Source organism: Chrysemys picta, chromosome 8 (assembly GCF_011386835.1).
Source record: "Chrysemys picta bellii isolate R12L10 chromosome 8, ASM1138683v2, whole genome shotgun sequence".
NCBI classification, from domain to species: Eukaryota; Metazoa; Chordata; order Testudines; family Emydidae; genus Chrysemys; species Chrysemys picta.
Window position 1 is genome coordinate 36,153,781 of NC_088798.1, and position 16,429 is coordinate 36,170,209.

General features: G+C 40.3%; 1 protein-coding gene across 8 annotated transcripts in view; it reads left to right on the forward strand.

The window, feature by feature from the left end:
- PTBP2 (polypyrimidine tract binding protein 2) overlaps positions 1-16,429 on the forward strand; it is an 86,562-nt gene that overhangs the window by 60,571 nt on the left and 9,562 nt on the right. For all 8 annotated transcript variants that reach the window (XM_005307530.4, XM_008165778.3, XM_005307531.4 and 5 more), the window contains one exon: positions 3,086-3,281. In XM_005307530.4, coding sequence (XP_005307587.3) covers positions 3,086-3,281 — 196 coding nt within the window. The remainder of the gene's footprint in view (positions 1-3,085; positions 3,282-16,429) is intronic.

A 16,429-nucleotide genomic window follows, 5' to 3' on the forward strand; every position in this document is an offset into this window, starting at 1 on the left:
GTTCAACAAGTCCTACTCAGCAATAGAAAACCCTCTACCAGAATGGCCTTTTGGGCAAAATGGAAGTAGTTTTCATTGTGTTCGCTGGCCTGTGGAGTTCAAGATGCCCTGAATAGAAGCCAGCTGGAGTACTTGCTGCACCTTCAGTCATTGGGTCGTGTGCTTAGCTCATTGAGAGTATATCTGGCAGGGATATCCGCATTTCATCCTCCTATTAATTGAAGATCAGTCTTTTCCAATGCCAGGGTAGCAAGATTCTTAAAAGGATTTTGTCTCCATCTTCCAGTCTGAGAGTTGCTTCCTGTGGAATCTTAGCACGATCCTAGCAGCTTTAATGAGGCTTCCATTTGAGCCCTTGGCATCTTGTCTGTTTCTGCTTTTGTGTCAGAAGACTTGGTTCCTGGTAGTGATAACATCCACAAGGAGGGTTGCAGGCACTGATGGCCTCCTTATACACAATTCTCTAAGGACAAAGTGATTTACTACCACACCTGAAATTTTTGTCTAAAGTGGTTTCTCAGTTTCATTTGAACCAGGCAGTATATTTACCTGTGTCCTTTCCAAAGCTGCATTCATCTCCATACATTAGATGTCAGGTGATGTCTAGCCTTCTATCTGGACAGGACTAAACCGTTTCTTGATTCTTCTCACCTGTTTGTGTCATACGAAGTGGTCTCTTCACAGACAATCTCTAAATGGATAACATCCCGTATCAAGGCTGCCTATAAAAAAGCTTTGGCTATGCCTCCTCAGAGGGTGCAGGCTCATTTGATGAGAGCACAAGCAAAGTCAGTAGCGTTCCTCAGTGCTGTCTCAATATTGGACATTTGCAGGGCTGCTATATGGTCATTCATATACCTATTTATGAACTAAACCTGTCACATTGTCTGAAGCGGCTCACCACTGTGAATTACTATCTCAAGGCAGACTGTCAGAAAACGAGGGCAGACACCCCAAACTGGTTGTATGTTCTATAATTAGATTACACCAAGCCAGTAACAAATGTGAGCTCCTAGCTCACTATACCAGTCTTAACACAATGGAGTCACAGACAAATCCCGTTACCCTCTCCAGCCTATCTTGCCAACCAGACAAATTAAACTTTGTGATAAAAGGTTATTTAAACCTAAAATCATGCCACATCAGGTTTCTCCCAGTCCCAAGAGACCAGTTACTCACCCTAGATCAATTGGTACTCCAGACCTTACACCAAACACAATGGTCGCAGTCAGTTCTGTAGTAAACTGTATATAGGTTTATTAGCTAAGAAAAAAGAATGAGTTATTGAGAGGCTAGGGCAGGTTAAGATATAACAGGTACAGTTTGTAACTCCAAATGGTGGCAGTGATGTAATAGACACCAGTTTCCCAAAAGTCTTTCAGGGCTACCCAGAATAACTCTGGGGATCTCTGTTTTCTCGTTCAGTTTTTCTGCCATGTTAGAATCCAAACAGTCCAGAGATACAGGAGCCTTTCTTTGAATTCATGTTTATATCTTCTCACAGAAGACAAGCTGACAGTCTATCTACCCATGTGCGCCTTTCCTTTGATGATGATGGCTGAGGAATGCACTTAGATTTTTGACCTCCAACCACATATATCAGTGGTCCCCAAATGTTTTATCTCGCGCCCCTCCCCCATGGAGCTGGAAGCACAGACAGGGGTAAGGGGGCCGAGGCCGACGTAAGGGGGCCGAGGCCTGCGGCAGGGCTGGCGGCTGGGACCGCTAGCGCGGGGCCAGGAGCAGAGCTGGGCGGAGCTCCCTCCCCATCCCCTGTGGGGGGCTGGTCTGGGACCCAGCTGTGCCCCTTCCTCTAACATTACTCCACGCCCCCTGTGGGGGCACACCGCACAGATTGAAGATTTCTGATATACAGAATGGCCACTTGCTTGAAATTAACTTTTTCTGTTAAAGCCCTTAAGTCCGTCATTAGCATTTCACAAGATTTCTTTGATGTGTAATTTAGTTGCAAGGGTATTTACCATGTAAATGTTTGCTATTACATTATGACAGGAATAGATAAGTGAAAACAATACAAGTAATTTTCTACTAGTTTCTATGAAGTTTAAACATCTGAATACATACTATACATTCAACAATTACTTCGATCTATCCTAATAGAAAGTAAATTGTCCTGAATACACTCTTACATCTAACAATTGCTTTTGTGTACTGCTTGTGAGTCACCTAAATGGAATACATGGCTCCATGTACTCAAGGAAGAAGAAATTGTTAAAGATGAGATGCGGACATGTATTCCACGACCCATCCTACGTCCCCTCTGCATTGGAGTCTAGTCTCTGGGTGTTCTGTGCAAAGGAACTGCAGGGGGTCGAAGCAGCACCACCTCATATAGCCAGGGGAGGGATTATGGCCACAAGGCGCAAGCACCATCCCTTTGTGAGTACTGCTAGGCAGAATTCTCCAGCTCTGGTGCGGTGGGCACGCACACAGCTAAGCGGAATACTGTTGCATCACATCTCGAACCACAGTAACAGTAAGGAATTGTTTGTTTTAAAAAATTGCCTTAAAATAGGTGTAGCAGATCTTTTTCATTTATCTTTTAAGTGTTGCTGCTGCTCTTGTTTAACAGTAGAACAAAAAACATTCTACTAGAACAATGCAAATACTGTGATCCTCCACATAACCACTTTTTACATATTATTTTAATGCTTTTTATTTAGTCTTCTGTCTCTCTCTAATGCCCCTTTAGAAAGAATGCTTTATTGGGGTTTTAACTTTTGGAAATTTTACAGTATATCTGCATTAAACCTGAGTTAAATACCAAGCAGCGTGTAAAACGGGCTAATTCAGTAGATCTGACAAACGAGGTCCCAAGTTTTGCTGAACTAAAATGCTACTATAAATCTCCCGGTATTTTGGTATGCAAAATTTTGCAAGGTAAGGGAATTTAAAAAGCTTCCAGGAATGACCTTTATGAGCTACGTAATGCGTTTGATCTTTATTGGTTTTTAAACTAAATAATTTTAGTTTAAATGGACAAAAGTGTGCTCACTTTTATCAGACTTCAGCAGTTGTGACCAAGCAATATTGTATATTATTAAATACATTTTTCCTCTTTCAGGCATTAGATGGTCAAAATATTTATAATGCTTGCTGTACCCTACGGATTGATTTTTCCAAACTGGTGAATTTAAATGTGAAGTACAACAATGATAAAAGTAGGGACTATACTCGACCTGATCTTCCATCTGGTGATGGGCAACCAGCATTGGACCCAGCTATTGCTGCAGCATTTGCAAAGGAGACGTCACTTCTAGGTATGATTTTAATTTTCAAAACACTTCCCTCCCCATTCACAATTAATCAAATGCAGTTTTTTTATTATTAATCATTGTAATTATTTAATGTTTATATTATGGTAGAGCCCAAAGATATGTTAGAGTTGTTTTCAGTTGCGGTGTGCAATTCTAGTAAGACAGACAGTTTCTGCCCCTGCAAGCTTACTGTATAAATAGATGAGAGAGAAACAAGAATAGGACAGAATATACACATTATCAAAAGTTTTTGTCTAGTTATTTACATTTTTTAAATTTCCCCAAACCATCCTTCCTTTTGTGCCGGTGTCAGTCAACTTCCTCCACCGTTGGTGACCTAAAGTGTCTTCCTTTCATCCGGCCCACCTCATGGCGAAATCTTTGGGACTTGATATTGGTCTTGTTAATATCAAGGAAGCTTCTCTATTGACTTCACAGGAACAGGATCTGTGTCCTTATTGGCACTGTAAGCAGGTCATGAAATTTTGGCTTGTTTTCATATATGCAGTGTCCATTTTCTTCAATTAAGAAAGATGCTTTGAGGAAGAAGTGTCATCCTATAATTTTTATAAAAAATACCAAAGAAATAAAAGAGCAGATGACAAAAAGGAGACCATGTATACAAAGAAATTCCATCTTAGCATTTTATTTTTCATAATTATTGAATTTTTTTCCTTTATATAGATCAGCACTCTTATCTCTAGCGCTTTGTTATGCAAGCTCAAGAGCTGATAAGATATTAGAACCCATCAGAAGAAGCAACTGAGATTCCCTGTGCAGTGCATAGATAAACATTCATAGCTTCTAACAGTCTTCTGGTTGTTGGTAGAGGCAATGCATTCAGTACTTACTGTACTTATGCTTTGAGAGAGACAAAATTTTAATACACTATCTTGTTTTTGTTTTATCATTTTAATTTGGCATCAACCCTGTAAATTTCATGATTATATAAACTAGTAAGCTTTAACCAGTTCCTGTTCTGGATGTCCTTTATATTTTGAAGTTTTAGGGTTCATTTTGTCAGCAGAGTTTAGATTGGATTTAGAGATTTTTTTACAAGACCCAATGAACGGTGTTGTGTTTATTAACTTACCCACTTCTTAGGGCCGGCTCTGGGCACCAGCGTTCCAAACTTGTGCATGGGGTGGCATTTTTCAAGGGGCGGCATTCTGTTTTTTTTCCCCCTTTTTTATTTTTGCTTGGGGCAGCAAAAAACCTGAAGCCGGCCCTGCCACTTATTGTTTGTTTCCTTTGGAATTGGGAAGCTAGAAGGAAGGATCAGCCATTCATGTAAAGTGCTGCATTCTTTTTTGGCAGCCAGTAAATAGCTTTTTGAAGTATTTGATTATGGGCAGAGCTGACAGCACTGTCTATTACTGAGGTTGCCCAACACTTCTGATTTCAGTTGCTCTGACCCTGTTGTCAGTTGTACATAACTTCAGTGATTTGGGCTGATGATTTCCATGCCAGATATCTGCCTAATACTGAATGTTTTTTTTAAATATTCAGCCAAAATGGCTCAGCCATTTCTGAGAACAAGGCATGGGGGAAATACATTTGTTTTCCCCTTGTTAAAAAATTCTGGTGACCTTTTCTTTGAGAAAGTGTAGTGTTCCCCACCCCCACTTCAGAGCAGGGACTTGAAATTTGACAGGGGATGATCTTTGTGTCAGGGATGTGCCTTTTGCCATCACAGTGAAAATCCACCCACATTTGGCCAAGTTGTGAGCCTTAAAAAAAAAAAATCACAGTTCGCACATGTTCAGAGACTTCTTAGATTTTAGCAGTTAAAAAGAGTGTTCCTACATTGGGCTTGCTCCAGCCTGGGGCTGAGCAGGAATTCCACTGCAATTGCAGCTGCGAACCATGCCAGGTCCTTGTCTGGACCCCTGAGCTGAAGGTAGGAAGCCTGTCTCTTCTGTGCTGTCAGCGTCTCCCTTCGTGGGTCCAGGCAGTGTGGAGTGAGAAGCTGCCTGATTCAGATGCCATGGAGAAAAGATCTGGACCTGTGAGGGGTGGGAGGAACATAGTCTGGAACGAGGAACCTGCAGGCGAAAGTGCAGAAGACTGAATTTTGACAAGAGCCAATGGAGGGAGATTGGGACTGGGAACCAGTGGGGGTGGAGACTGTGAATGGGGGAGTGAGAGGAGAGAGATTGGATGAGGAGAAGCAGGGATCTGAGAATGACTGGGGAAGGAGACTGAGAACAAAGAGCTGAGGGTTGAAGTGGGAGAACTGGTAGTGGCTGTGTGGGGACACTGGGACCAAGACAGACTGGAAGGATGACACAAGGACTTACTGGGCAACAAGACTGGGGCTAGGACAGTGGTTCTCAACCTGGAGCCTGTGCACCACTTGTGGCCCAATCAGCACACAGCTGCAGCCATGTGACATCCGCAGGGCCATATAGGTAGTATTGGATGTGACCATATAACACATTGTGGGCTGCGTAATGGTAAATAGGTTGAGAACCACTGGGCTAGAAGTAGAAGCTTGATGAGTGGAGAAGGGCTGGTTACGTGAGGAGAATGGAACTGGGAGGGTGAGCCGGGGTAGGGAAAAGACAGGACCAGGACAAGGCCAGAGTAGGGAGGATTGAGCAGAAGGATTCTCACTTCAGGGAACGGGCAGAAGACCGTACTCACTGTGTACAATTTATTCCAGAACCTGTAATGGAACCTCAGACTGCTGAATCTCACTATTCCTTTGCTGTTAGCAAATATCTGTGATTAACCACTAGTAAAGTGTGTATCTCGTTCTCCTCTAGTGTTAATCCACACATCATATAAAGAAGGACAGCCTACTACTGCTATAAATTACTCTTTTTGCTCAAGAGGCAAAGGTCTGCCCAACTCTGCTGATAACCCATTTGGATGTCGTGATCAAATTTCTGTATCTTCAGTTTGCTCATTTTAAAAACTAGCAAATTACACACACATGCAAAAACTCTGCTAAAAGAACATTAGTAGGGTTGCAAAGTCAAGCCAGAGGTTAGGAAATGCAGAATTAAGGTTGTGCAACCTTAATTTGGCCATCTTGTGTACATGCATATAATAGTCTTTACATGATCACATACCATTTTTCCATAGGGCTTCTGTCTTATTCTGTGTACAGGATGGACCTGCTATGGGGAGGAATCAGGGTTGTGTAATAAAAGAGATTGTCTGTCTGTAGAATCTCTGCTATATTTATTGCAGAAGTTGAAAGGTGTGTAATGAATGAGAGGGGATTGCAGGAACAAAGAGGATGGGTCTTATGGTTAAAGCAGTTGAATGCTGCCTTGAGAATTGGTTTATATCCCTTCCCCTGCCACAGAGCTCCTAGGTGATGCTGGGCAAGTTGCTTAAACCTTTCTTTTCACGGGTGGTCAGTAATTGTTTCTCTCATTTTCTGGGTGCCTGACTTGAGACCCCAGGGTCTAATTTGTATAGGTTCTGAGCACTAACACCTGCAACTAAAGTCATTGGGGCTGTACTTTGAAAAATATAAAGTGATATAGAATGCTAAGTTCTCTGAAAAAATCCGGTTCTAGAAGTCTCAAATTGAGCACCCAGAATTAGTGAACACTTTCTTTATTTCTCTCTGCTTCAGTTCCCCATAGGTAATATGGGGATGATAACCCCTCATTTCACAGGCTGTAATGAAAATGAATGTGAAGCACTCAGATACTGTAGTAATGAGCGCCATAGAAAAGCCCATGAGGAAATTGATAATTCTGTCTTTAGAGCAGGGTTTAATTAGTGTGCAGTAAAGAAGGCATGCGGGCACACAATGAACAATGAGGAGAAAACAGAATATTGAAACTACTCTTTGTGAGCACTGTCCATTCTGTGCACTGAATGAGGCATTGATGTAGTCTATTTCAAAAAGACCTAGTTTGTATTAACATAGTCATCTTTTAGTTCATGCCAGCAGGGTCTACACAGGGTAGTTAGAATGCAACACATTAGAGTGCTCTACAGTTCACACCCCCATAGACTGGACTGCGGCACTTCTAAAAGATAAATCTTATTAGAATAGGATAGAAATTGTTATTTAATGACAAAATTATTTAACATAAGAACGGCCATACTGGCTCAGACCAAAGTCTGATCTAGCCCAGTCTCCTGTCTTCAGACAGTGGCCAATGCCAGGTGCTTCAGAGGGACTGAAGAGAACAGGTAACCATCAAGTGATCCATTCCCAGCTTCTGGCAAACAGAAAAATTGATTTTTAAAAAATTGATTTTCTTTAAAAACTATAGATGATTTTTCCAGCTTATTTTAATAGGAAAAATTAATAGCATCTAGGTACATGATAAATTTCCCTTACCATCATCTATTTCATGAGTATGGAGATTTATATAATCTTTTTTTCCCCTCTGTAAAATGTTAATATTGTTGGATAGGTCACTGCATTGAGACTCAGGACCCTTGAGTTCAGTTCCTGGCTTTTGTTGCTGGCCTGCTGAATGACCTTGGGGAAAGACACTTCCCCTTCCTGTGCCTCAGTTTCCCCATCTATAAAATGGGTGTAATATACAGATTGGCTTTGTAAAGCGCTTTGAGATGTACAAGTGAAAAGTCTTGTATAAAAGCTAGTCATTATTTATTATTAAGGCTGTCAAGCGATGAAAAAAATCTCGATTAATTGCACGATTAATCGCACTATTAAACAATAATAGAATACCATTTATTTAAATATTTTGGGATGTTTTCTACATTTTCAAATATATTGATTTCAATTACAACACAGAATACAGAGTGTACAGTGCTCACTTTATATTTATTTTTGATTACAAATATTTGCACAGTAAAAAACAAAAATAGTATTTTCAATTCACCTAATACAAGTATTGTAGTGCAATCTCTTTATCATAAAAGTTGAACTTACAAACATAGAATTGTTTAAAAAAAAACACCTGCATTAAAAAACAAAACCATGTAAAACTTAGAGCCTACAAGCCCACTCAGTCCTCCTACTTGTTCAGTTTGTTTACATTTTTTTACATTTGCAGGAGATAATGCTGCTCTCTCCTTGTTTACAATGTAACTTGAAAGAGAGCACAGGCATTCACATGGCACTGTTGTAGCCAGCGTTGCAAGATATTTACATGCCAGATGCGCTAAAGATTCATATGTCCCTTTATGCTTCAGCCACCATTCCAGATGACGTGTCCATGCTGATGGCGGGTTCTGCTTGATAACGATCCAAAGCAGTGTGGACTGATGCATATTCTTTTCATCATCTGAGTCAGATGCCACCTGCAGAAGGTTGATTTTCATTTTTGGTGGTTCGGGATCTTTTGAAAACATGCTCCACACCTCGTCCCTCTCAGATTTTGTAAGGCACTTAAGAGTCTTAAACATTGGTTCAAGTGCTGTAGCTATCTTTAGAAATCTCACATTGGTACCTTGTTTGCGTTTTGTCAAATCTGCAGTGCAAGTGTTCTTAAAACAAACAACATGTGCTGGGTCATCATCCGACTGCTATAACATGAAATATATGGCAGAATGCGGGTAAAACAGAGCAGGAGACATATAATTCTCCCCCAAGGAGTTCAATCACTAAGTAATTAACGCATTATTTTTGTAATGAGCATCTTCAGCATGGAAGCGTGTCCTCTGGAATGGTGGCCGAAGCAGGAAGGGGCATATGAATGTTTAGCACGTGGCACATAAATACGTTGCAATGCCAGCTACAAAAATGCCATGTGAATGCCTGTTCTCATTTTCTGGTGACATTGTAAATAAGAAGTGGGCAGCATTATCTCCTGTAAATGTAAACAAACTTGTTTATCTTAGCGATTGGCTGAACAAGAAGTAGGACTGAGTGGACTTGTAGGCTCTAAAGTTTTACATTTTTTTGTTTTTGAGTTCAGTTGTGTAACAACAAAAAAATCTACGTTTGTAAGCTGCACTTTCACGATAAAGAGATTGCACTACAGTACTTGTATGAGGTGAATTGAAAAATACTGTCTTTTGTTTATCATTTTTACAGTGCAAGTATTTGTAATCAAAAGTAATATAAAGTGAGCACTGTACACTTTGTATTCTGTGTTGTAATTGAAATCAATATATTTGAAAAGGTAGAAAAACATCTAAAAATACTTAATCAATTTCAATGGATATTCTACTGTTTAACAGTGTGATTAAAACTGTGATTAATCGCGATTAATTATTTTTAATTGTGATTTTTTTTTTAGTTAATCGCATGAGTTAACTGTGATTAATCAAGAGCCCTATTACAAATAAGCAAGGTGCTTTATAGAATATACAAATACAAAGTCCCCATCTGAGGAGCTTACAGTATAAGTATACACATTCAAGTGACTTAAAAATGTAGTGGGTATTAGGATAGAATAATGATCATGAGGTTGATTAAATGGCTGTGTGTGCAGATTGATGAATAGCATTTTTGTAAGGGTACTTGAGGTTGAAATAGAAAAGGGAGAGAAAATAATAAGAAATTAAAAGATCATTGGAGGTGATGGTAAGGTGGGAGGGGGTGGGAAAACATGGTGAACAGGGATAACATTAATACTGTTCCAATGATCTTGCCTATTTTTTGGTCCTATCTTACTCCTCTTCCTCACTTCTTTTTAAAAATCATTTTATTGATTGTAGGGGAATCTTGGATGGTTCTTCCTGCTGCTGCCTATCTTGAATATCTCAGAGAAAGTCTACTTGGTTAGTAGTCTGTGTGGCTTTTGTCAAGGGGAACATGGGAGGCTCTGTTCGCAGATTAAGTGTTTATAAAAGTGAAGGAATAACTGCACTGGATTGAGCCAGATATAGTTATAGGTGCAGTCAAAGCTTTTCCACACTGCTGCAGAAATGTACCTGAGCTCTGACCTGCAACACTCATGTTAGTGTACTCTTGGGCCTTTTTTTGTTTAGTTTTTTTAGAAGAGATAGTAAACTGTGCTACTTTCATATGTACAAGTACAGTAACTCCTCACTTAGTCGTCCCGGTTAACGTTGCTTCTTTGTTACGTTGCTCATCAATGAGGGAGCTTGCTCGTTTAAAGTTGTGCAATGCTCCCTTCTAACGTCATCCACTGCTTGCAGGAAGAGTAGCCCGTTGCAGCTAGCTGGTGGGGCTTGTAACCAGGGTGGATCAGCAGTCCCCCATCAGCTCCCCGCTCCCCTAAGTTCCCTGTGCTGCAGCTGCCCAGCAAGCTATCAATTGCCGGACAGTTCAGCTGTCCCTCTCCCCACTTCCATGTGCTGCTCCTGCCCTCTGCCTTGGAGCTTCTCCCAGAGACTCCTGCTTGCTGTGCAGGGTGGGGTAGGGGGGGCTAATGTCAGGGTGTCCCCCTCCCCCCTCCCCCCTGCTCCTGCACCCAGCTTACCCCTTCTCCATATAGAGCAGGGAGGGGACACGGACAGAGAGAGAGAGAGAGCGCGCGCCTGGGGCAGCAGCCGCTGTCTCAACTTCCTGATCCACTTAAAAAGACAATATACTTAAGAGTGGGTCAGCTTACTTAAAGGGGCAGTGTGCATCTCTCTCTCTCTCCCTCCCTCCCGGCCCCCACATACAAGGTGTGTGACTGTCTCTGTCTGCTATGCTGTCTCCCCTCCCTCATGCTCGTGCTGTCTTGTGTGAGAGGCTACATTAACAGTGTTAACACTTGAGGGCTCAGCCAAGTGCAGTTCATCATTTAGCAGCAAGGCATTCCCTGGGAAATATCCCTCCCTCTTCCACCCTCTAACTTCACCACCTCAACCAAGCTTCACAATCATCATAGCTGTGAACAGGATTAAATTGTTTGTTTAAAACATATACTGTGTGTATATCTATATAATATATAGTTTTTGGTCTGGTGAAAAAAATTTCCCTGGAACCTAACCCCCCCTATTTACATTAATTCTTATGGGAAATTGGATTCGCTTAACATCGTTTCGCTTAAAACGCAGTTTTCAGGAACATAACTACAACATTAAGTGAGGAGTTACTGTAGAAGCTAGGATGAGATCACCAAACTCTAATAGGAAAAATAAGGGTTCAATTCTGACACAATGGCTCATTTTATTACATATTTGAGAATTATCACAAGATCAGTTACTGATTTTACAAGAGAAGTTGTAATTCATAACCACATGTTGAATATAAGGGTTGAGTCCTAATAGACACTTCTTCAAGAATTAAATATAGTTTTAGCAGTCTGACTAGCATTAAAGTCTTGGAGTAGAGAATCTAAAACTGTATAAGTGGAAAACCATTGTATCACTCTACATGTGGTTTTACTAGGACATTGACAAGCAGTTTTTTATTTGGGAATGTGTTTTATATTATTTGTATTACACTAATGCCTAGAGGACTGAGATTGAGGTTCAACTGTGCTAGGTATAGTCAAGCACATATTAAGACATAATCCTTGCCCCAAACAGGTAAATCTATAAATCTCCAAGGCAGACCAAACCCACGGGAAACTGAAACACAGAGTTATTGAGTTTGCAGAAGGTCACTAAGGAAGTCTGTGGAAAATCCATGATCTGAACCCAGAACTTCTGAGTCCTAGTCTAGTACGTTAACCACAAGCCTAGTCCTACTTTCATGTTTTTTAGCCTAATATAAACAGTTTCTTTTCTGTTTTATAAGGTTTTAATTTGTTTAATGATTCTAAGCTCTCTGATAAAAATGTTACTTTACAAATACTGCTCACCATGCAACATATATGTACACTTAAAAAACATTGATGTGCTGTGCCCAGGTATACTTTAGCAAAAAGAGCTGATAAGATTGCTTCTTTAACAGCAAAAAACAAAAACAGCCCCCCAGCCCCCAAAATGTGTTATCCATAAACTAGAAAGATTAAGTACAGCTATTGACCAGATTCATGAATGCAGGGTCACTGTGTTGAAATATGTTAAGATTCGCTCCATATCATGTATACTATTCTGTTGATTAATTACCAGGGTATCATACTACAAATTGATCATGGTTTTTATCAAAATATTTGTACCTGATAATTCAGAATAGCCAGCTGTAAATATCTACAGAACAAGGATCACTTTTTCCTTGGATGTGTAATTTCTCTGAACCTTCTAACCGATGAGGTCTCTGTGCTATATAATCGGTTAGAAACCGGACATCCAAAAAGATAATCCTGGCCCTGACAGATGATTATTCATTCATATACTGCATTCTCTGCTGCGAAAGAACGATGTGATCAGAAATCCTTGAGATTATAAATTGGATGTCTTTTTAATGAGCCTTTTATCTTTTGAAAGAAGGAAAACTCATTAATGGACAGAAAGGAGTGCTTTCAGGTGAATTGTCAAAAGCAATAGTTGTTCCTTTGGAGTGGCATGTATTTTTTACATAATATGAAAAAAAACACATAGGGAAAATCCTCTATACAGGGAAGGCCACTAGCTGTGTTCTGATATGTAAGCAGTTATATCTGTTCAATATCAGTGTAATATATATTCCAAGATACAAACTGGAGTTAAGGTTTATTATATATAGTAATGTAAGTGTAAAGTATTATAGTGATGTTATAATTATCCTCCATACAAGGATTACAAACTCTGGATATTCAGTTAAGGTTAAAATTAAAAGAAATTCAGACCTAGAAACACACCATAAAGGCATCCAAACAACCTTAACTCCACCCTGTAATGATGTTGTGCAATAACCATACTGTTATAACTAATGCATAATAGTGTTTGTGGTCTCAGGTTAGATAAACTGATTTTTAAAGACATTATATATTTTGTTGTTAGGGGACTCTGCCCTGTAGTGATACTAACTGATTTTCATACTTTAACTTTTTGAGGTTTCTTTTAAGGGTAACCTTAACTGTAAATATCCTGGGTTTGTAATGCTTGTTTGGGGTAATCTGAACATCCCAGTAATGTTTTCAACCATTAAGTTACTGATCTGTACTCTCAACCTTAACTCCAGTTTAACATAGTTCTGATTTGGGAATTTCCTTTTTATTTAATTAAAATGTTCATGTATGAACACTAAACAAGAATCCCAAAGAGAATGTTACAATGTGATATTTCTAAATGATTTGAAGATGTATATTATAAACCTTCACTTTATTCCAACTTTTAGGACCATTGTCGCCTAAAACCTAAGCTCCATATTTCCCTTACTTGGTCACACACCACTTCCTCCTCACTATTGTCCTTCACATTTCTCTGTTCACATCCACCCTGAGTTCCCCTTCCTAACCTTCCTGTCAAGTCAATATGGTGCAGAGAGTAGTTATTGAAAATAATTTTTATTTTTGCCGTCATTCTGCATAACTTGGTTCCTTCAACAAGGACTAAAGAATAATGTTCTGCAGAGAATTCCACAAAGAAGGGACTGGATAGGGTGCCATCATCTTCCATGAAGGCAATTTGGCTTCATTTCCATTGTTACTAATAGGAGTTGGTGGCCATTTTGAAAGAGGGAACTGTTCGCCTCACTCCACTGAGAAAAATAGTAGATAGTAACCATTTTGAAAGAGGGCATTTTTTGTGAAATTATCTGTCATAGATTCGCAGTACCCTCCCTCGCCCCCAATTAATCATAAAAAAAGTTTTCTGATCTAGCCAATTTCAATGAGTTTTACATTTGAAGGATCTATAGTATTTTGTTATTGAGATCATTAGGGACTTAAAAAATATCTATTAGAGCGCTAAATTTCTTAAAGGTTCCATTATTTTAAATTTTAACTCAAATTAATTGATTTACTTGTAAATTCTCTTAAGTCCTTCTGTATTCAAAGAGTAAGTGCTGTGAGGGCGGTGCCTGCAGGCAGAGGCAGCACATGGAGCTAGGAGCTGAGTTCCTGTTGCCTATTCATGGAGCCCCTCCCCCAGTAAGCACCACACCAATCCCCAGCCCTAAGTCCCTCCAAACCCAAACTTCTGCTTCTGGGAGCAGGGGGGCCTGAGACTGCCCCAGCAGCCGCTACTGCAACTGGCACAGGGGCTGCCTGAGCCGCTCAGGCAGCTCCCAGGCCAACCGCAGGGGCCGCTGCAGAAGTCACGGACGTCATGGAAAGTTGCGGAATCTGTGACCTGCATGACGGACACGGAGCCTTACTGATGAGACTGCTAAAATGATTTGATTGTTATTGCTTACTTTATTTGGAAAAGCTGTCCAGTAGGGTTTGGACTGACAACCGCTTACCTACCCAGGCCAGATTTGAACCAGGGGCAATAGGGTTCATTTGTATTCCGTTACCAGTCTCCCACATCATCCAGACTCTTAATTTATTCTTACTAAATATTTATTTCCCTTTCTCCTCTAGATTGTGGCTATCTCTTGTGCCAGTTTTATCCAGTAAAAGCAAAAATAAGGCATTTCTTTTATCGATTGGTCTAAATCATTAATAGGGACAAATTTCAAGCATTTCATTCTTCGTTTATAGAGATCATTAAAAGATAGTCACCTTTTTAGAAAGAACTTGCTTGCTTTTATTTGGAGTGTCCTCCTATAGATTGATTCATTTATCCTGCTCCCTGTTTGAGTTGTAATTCCATTTTATTCCCCAGAAACCTAGATCTTTTTAAATTGAAAAAAGAATTAATCATTAGAAGCTATGACGTGCTATATATGTCCCCTGAGACACATGCTTTAATTGTTTCCATCTGAGGGGTTCTAAACTTTATAATACAAGCTTTGCTAGTCAGCTCCTGAAGGTGCATCTGTGAGGACACAAGACTTAAGAATGTGGATCTTTAGAGCAGGGGTTCTCAGGACAAATTTTTTTGGTGACCTCAGACTGCGACCACCAACTCTTGCTGGTGGCCGCTCAGACAATTTTTCCTAAAATGCTCTAGGAAAAAAAAAAACAAATATGCACATATACATGTCAGTGTAATTTATTTATTGCTAGCTAGTAAGTCTGTTGTGAAAAGTGATATTAACAAACATACAAGTATCACTTTTCACAGCAGCCTTACTTAGCCCTGTCAAGCCTGGGGAGAAATTAAGCCCTGGATTGGGGGTCAGGGGAGGCAGAGGGGGCCAGGGGCAATGGGGGCAGGAGAGGCAGCAGGGGGCTGGAGCCTGTAGCCCCGCACCCGAAGCCCGGCGGCTGGAGCCTGAAGCCCTGCAGCCAGAGCCTGCTGTCCCACTACCCCAGGGCTGAAGCCAATGCCTGAGCCATGCAACCCCTGGGAAGGTGGGGAACTCACCTGCTACCTGCTCCTCCAGTGTTGTGCCCCAGCAGTCTTCAGAGGGTGGGGCAGGGCTCAACCCCTACTGGCAGCCCCAGCAATCAACACCAAGATGGTGCATCCTGGAGCAACAGGGAGGAGGAGGGGCCGCTATTTTGCCCCCCATCCCATCACAGCCCAGGAGGCTGTGGCTGCAAGAAAAGCCCCTGGTGGCCGCATGTGGCCCCAGTGGACGCATTTGAGAAACGCTGCTTTAGAGGATACAACCTTTGGAGAACTTCCGCTTCAGGTCCTGGTAAGCTGTGCCTTTGTATTCTGCTTTACTATGCTAATCGTTAAGAACATTATAAAAATGCAGTCATCTGTTATTTTAATGTTGTAGTAGTAGTAGTAGTAGTACACAGAAGCCCCAATCAGGATTAAACCTGTATATTTATGGTTGGTTAAAGCTTTGTGGAAATACACAAAAATAATTTCTAATTAAAATCATGGTTATATATCTTTTCTAATAGGGGAAAAGGCCCTTAAGTAGTGGTGAGGAATTTTAATAAGTAAGGACATATAGATGAATATTGGTAGTTTCAATTTGCTTCTGTTTATTCTTCCATTGAAGGTACTGATATTTTAATTATTACCTCAGCAACAAATTGATAACACAACACAGCATTTTGACATGAAGCAATTGATATGCAATAGTAGGAGATACAAAACCAGAAAAGATAAATGCAGCTACATATTACTATAAATGTTATAAATTGCATGCCTGAGTATATAGGGTGTATAGGAATATGATTTGGTATGTGTTAAAGGTTTTCCAGCTTAAATTAGGAATGGCTGCCTTGTGGAAATGACAAAACTATAAGGTGAGTTATGCAGTTCATCCCAGAAGAAAGCCATTGTGTAGTCTGCGCAGGGGATACAAAAATAATATTTTAGGACTGTTTTAAAAATATTATTGGGACTATTTTTTATCCCTTTACCTGTAAAATATCAGTTACTACGTTTCTAGCTGTAGAAGGCTTAGAGGGAGCCATTAAAAAACC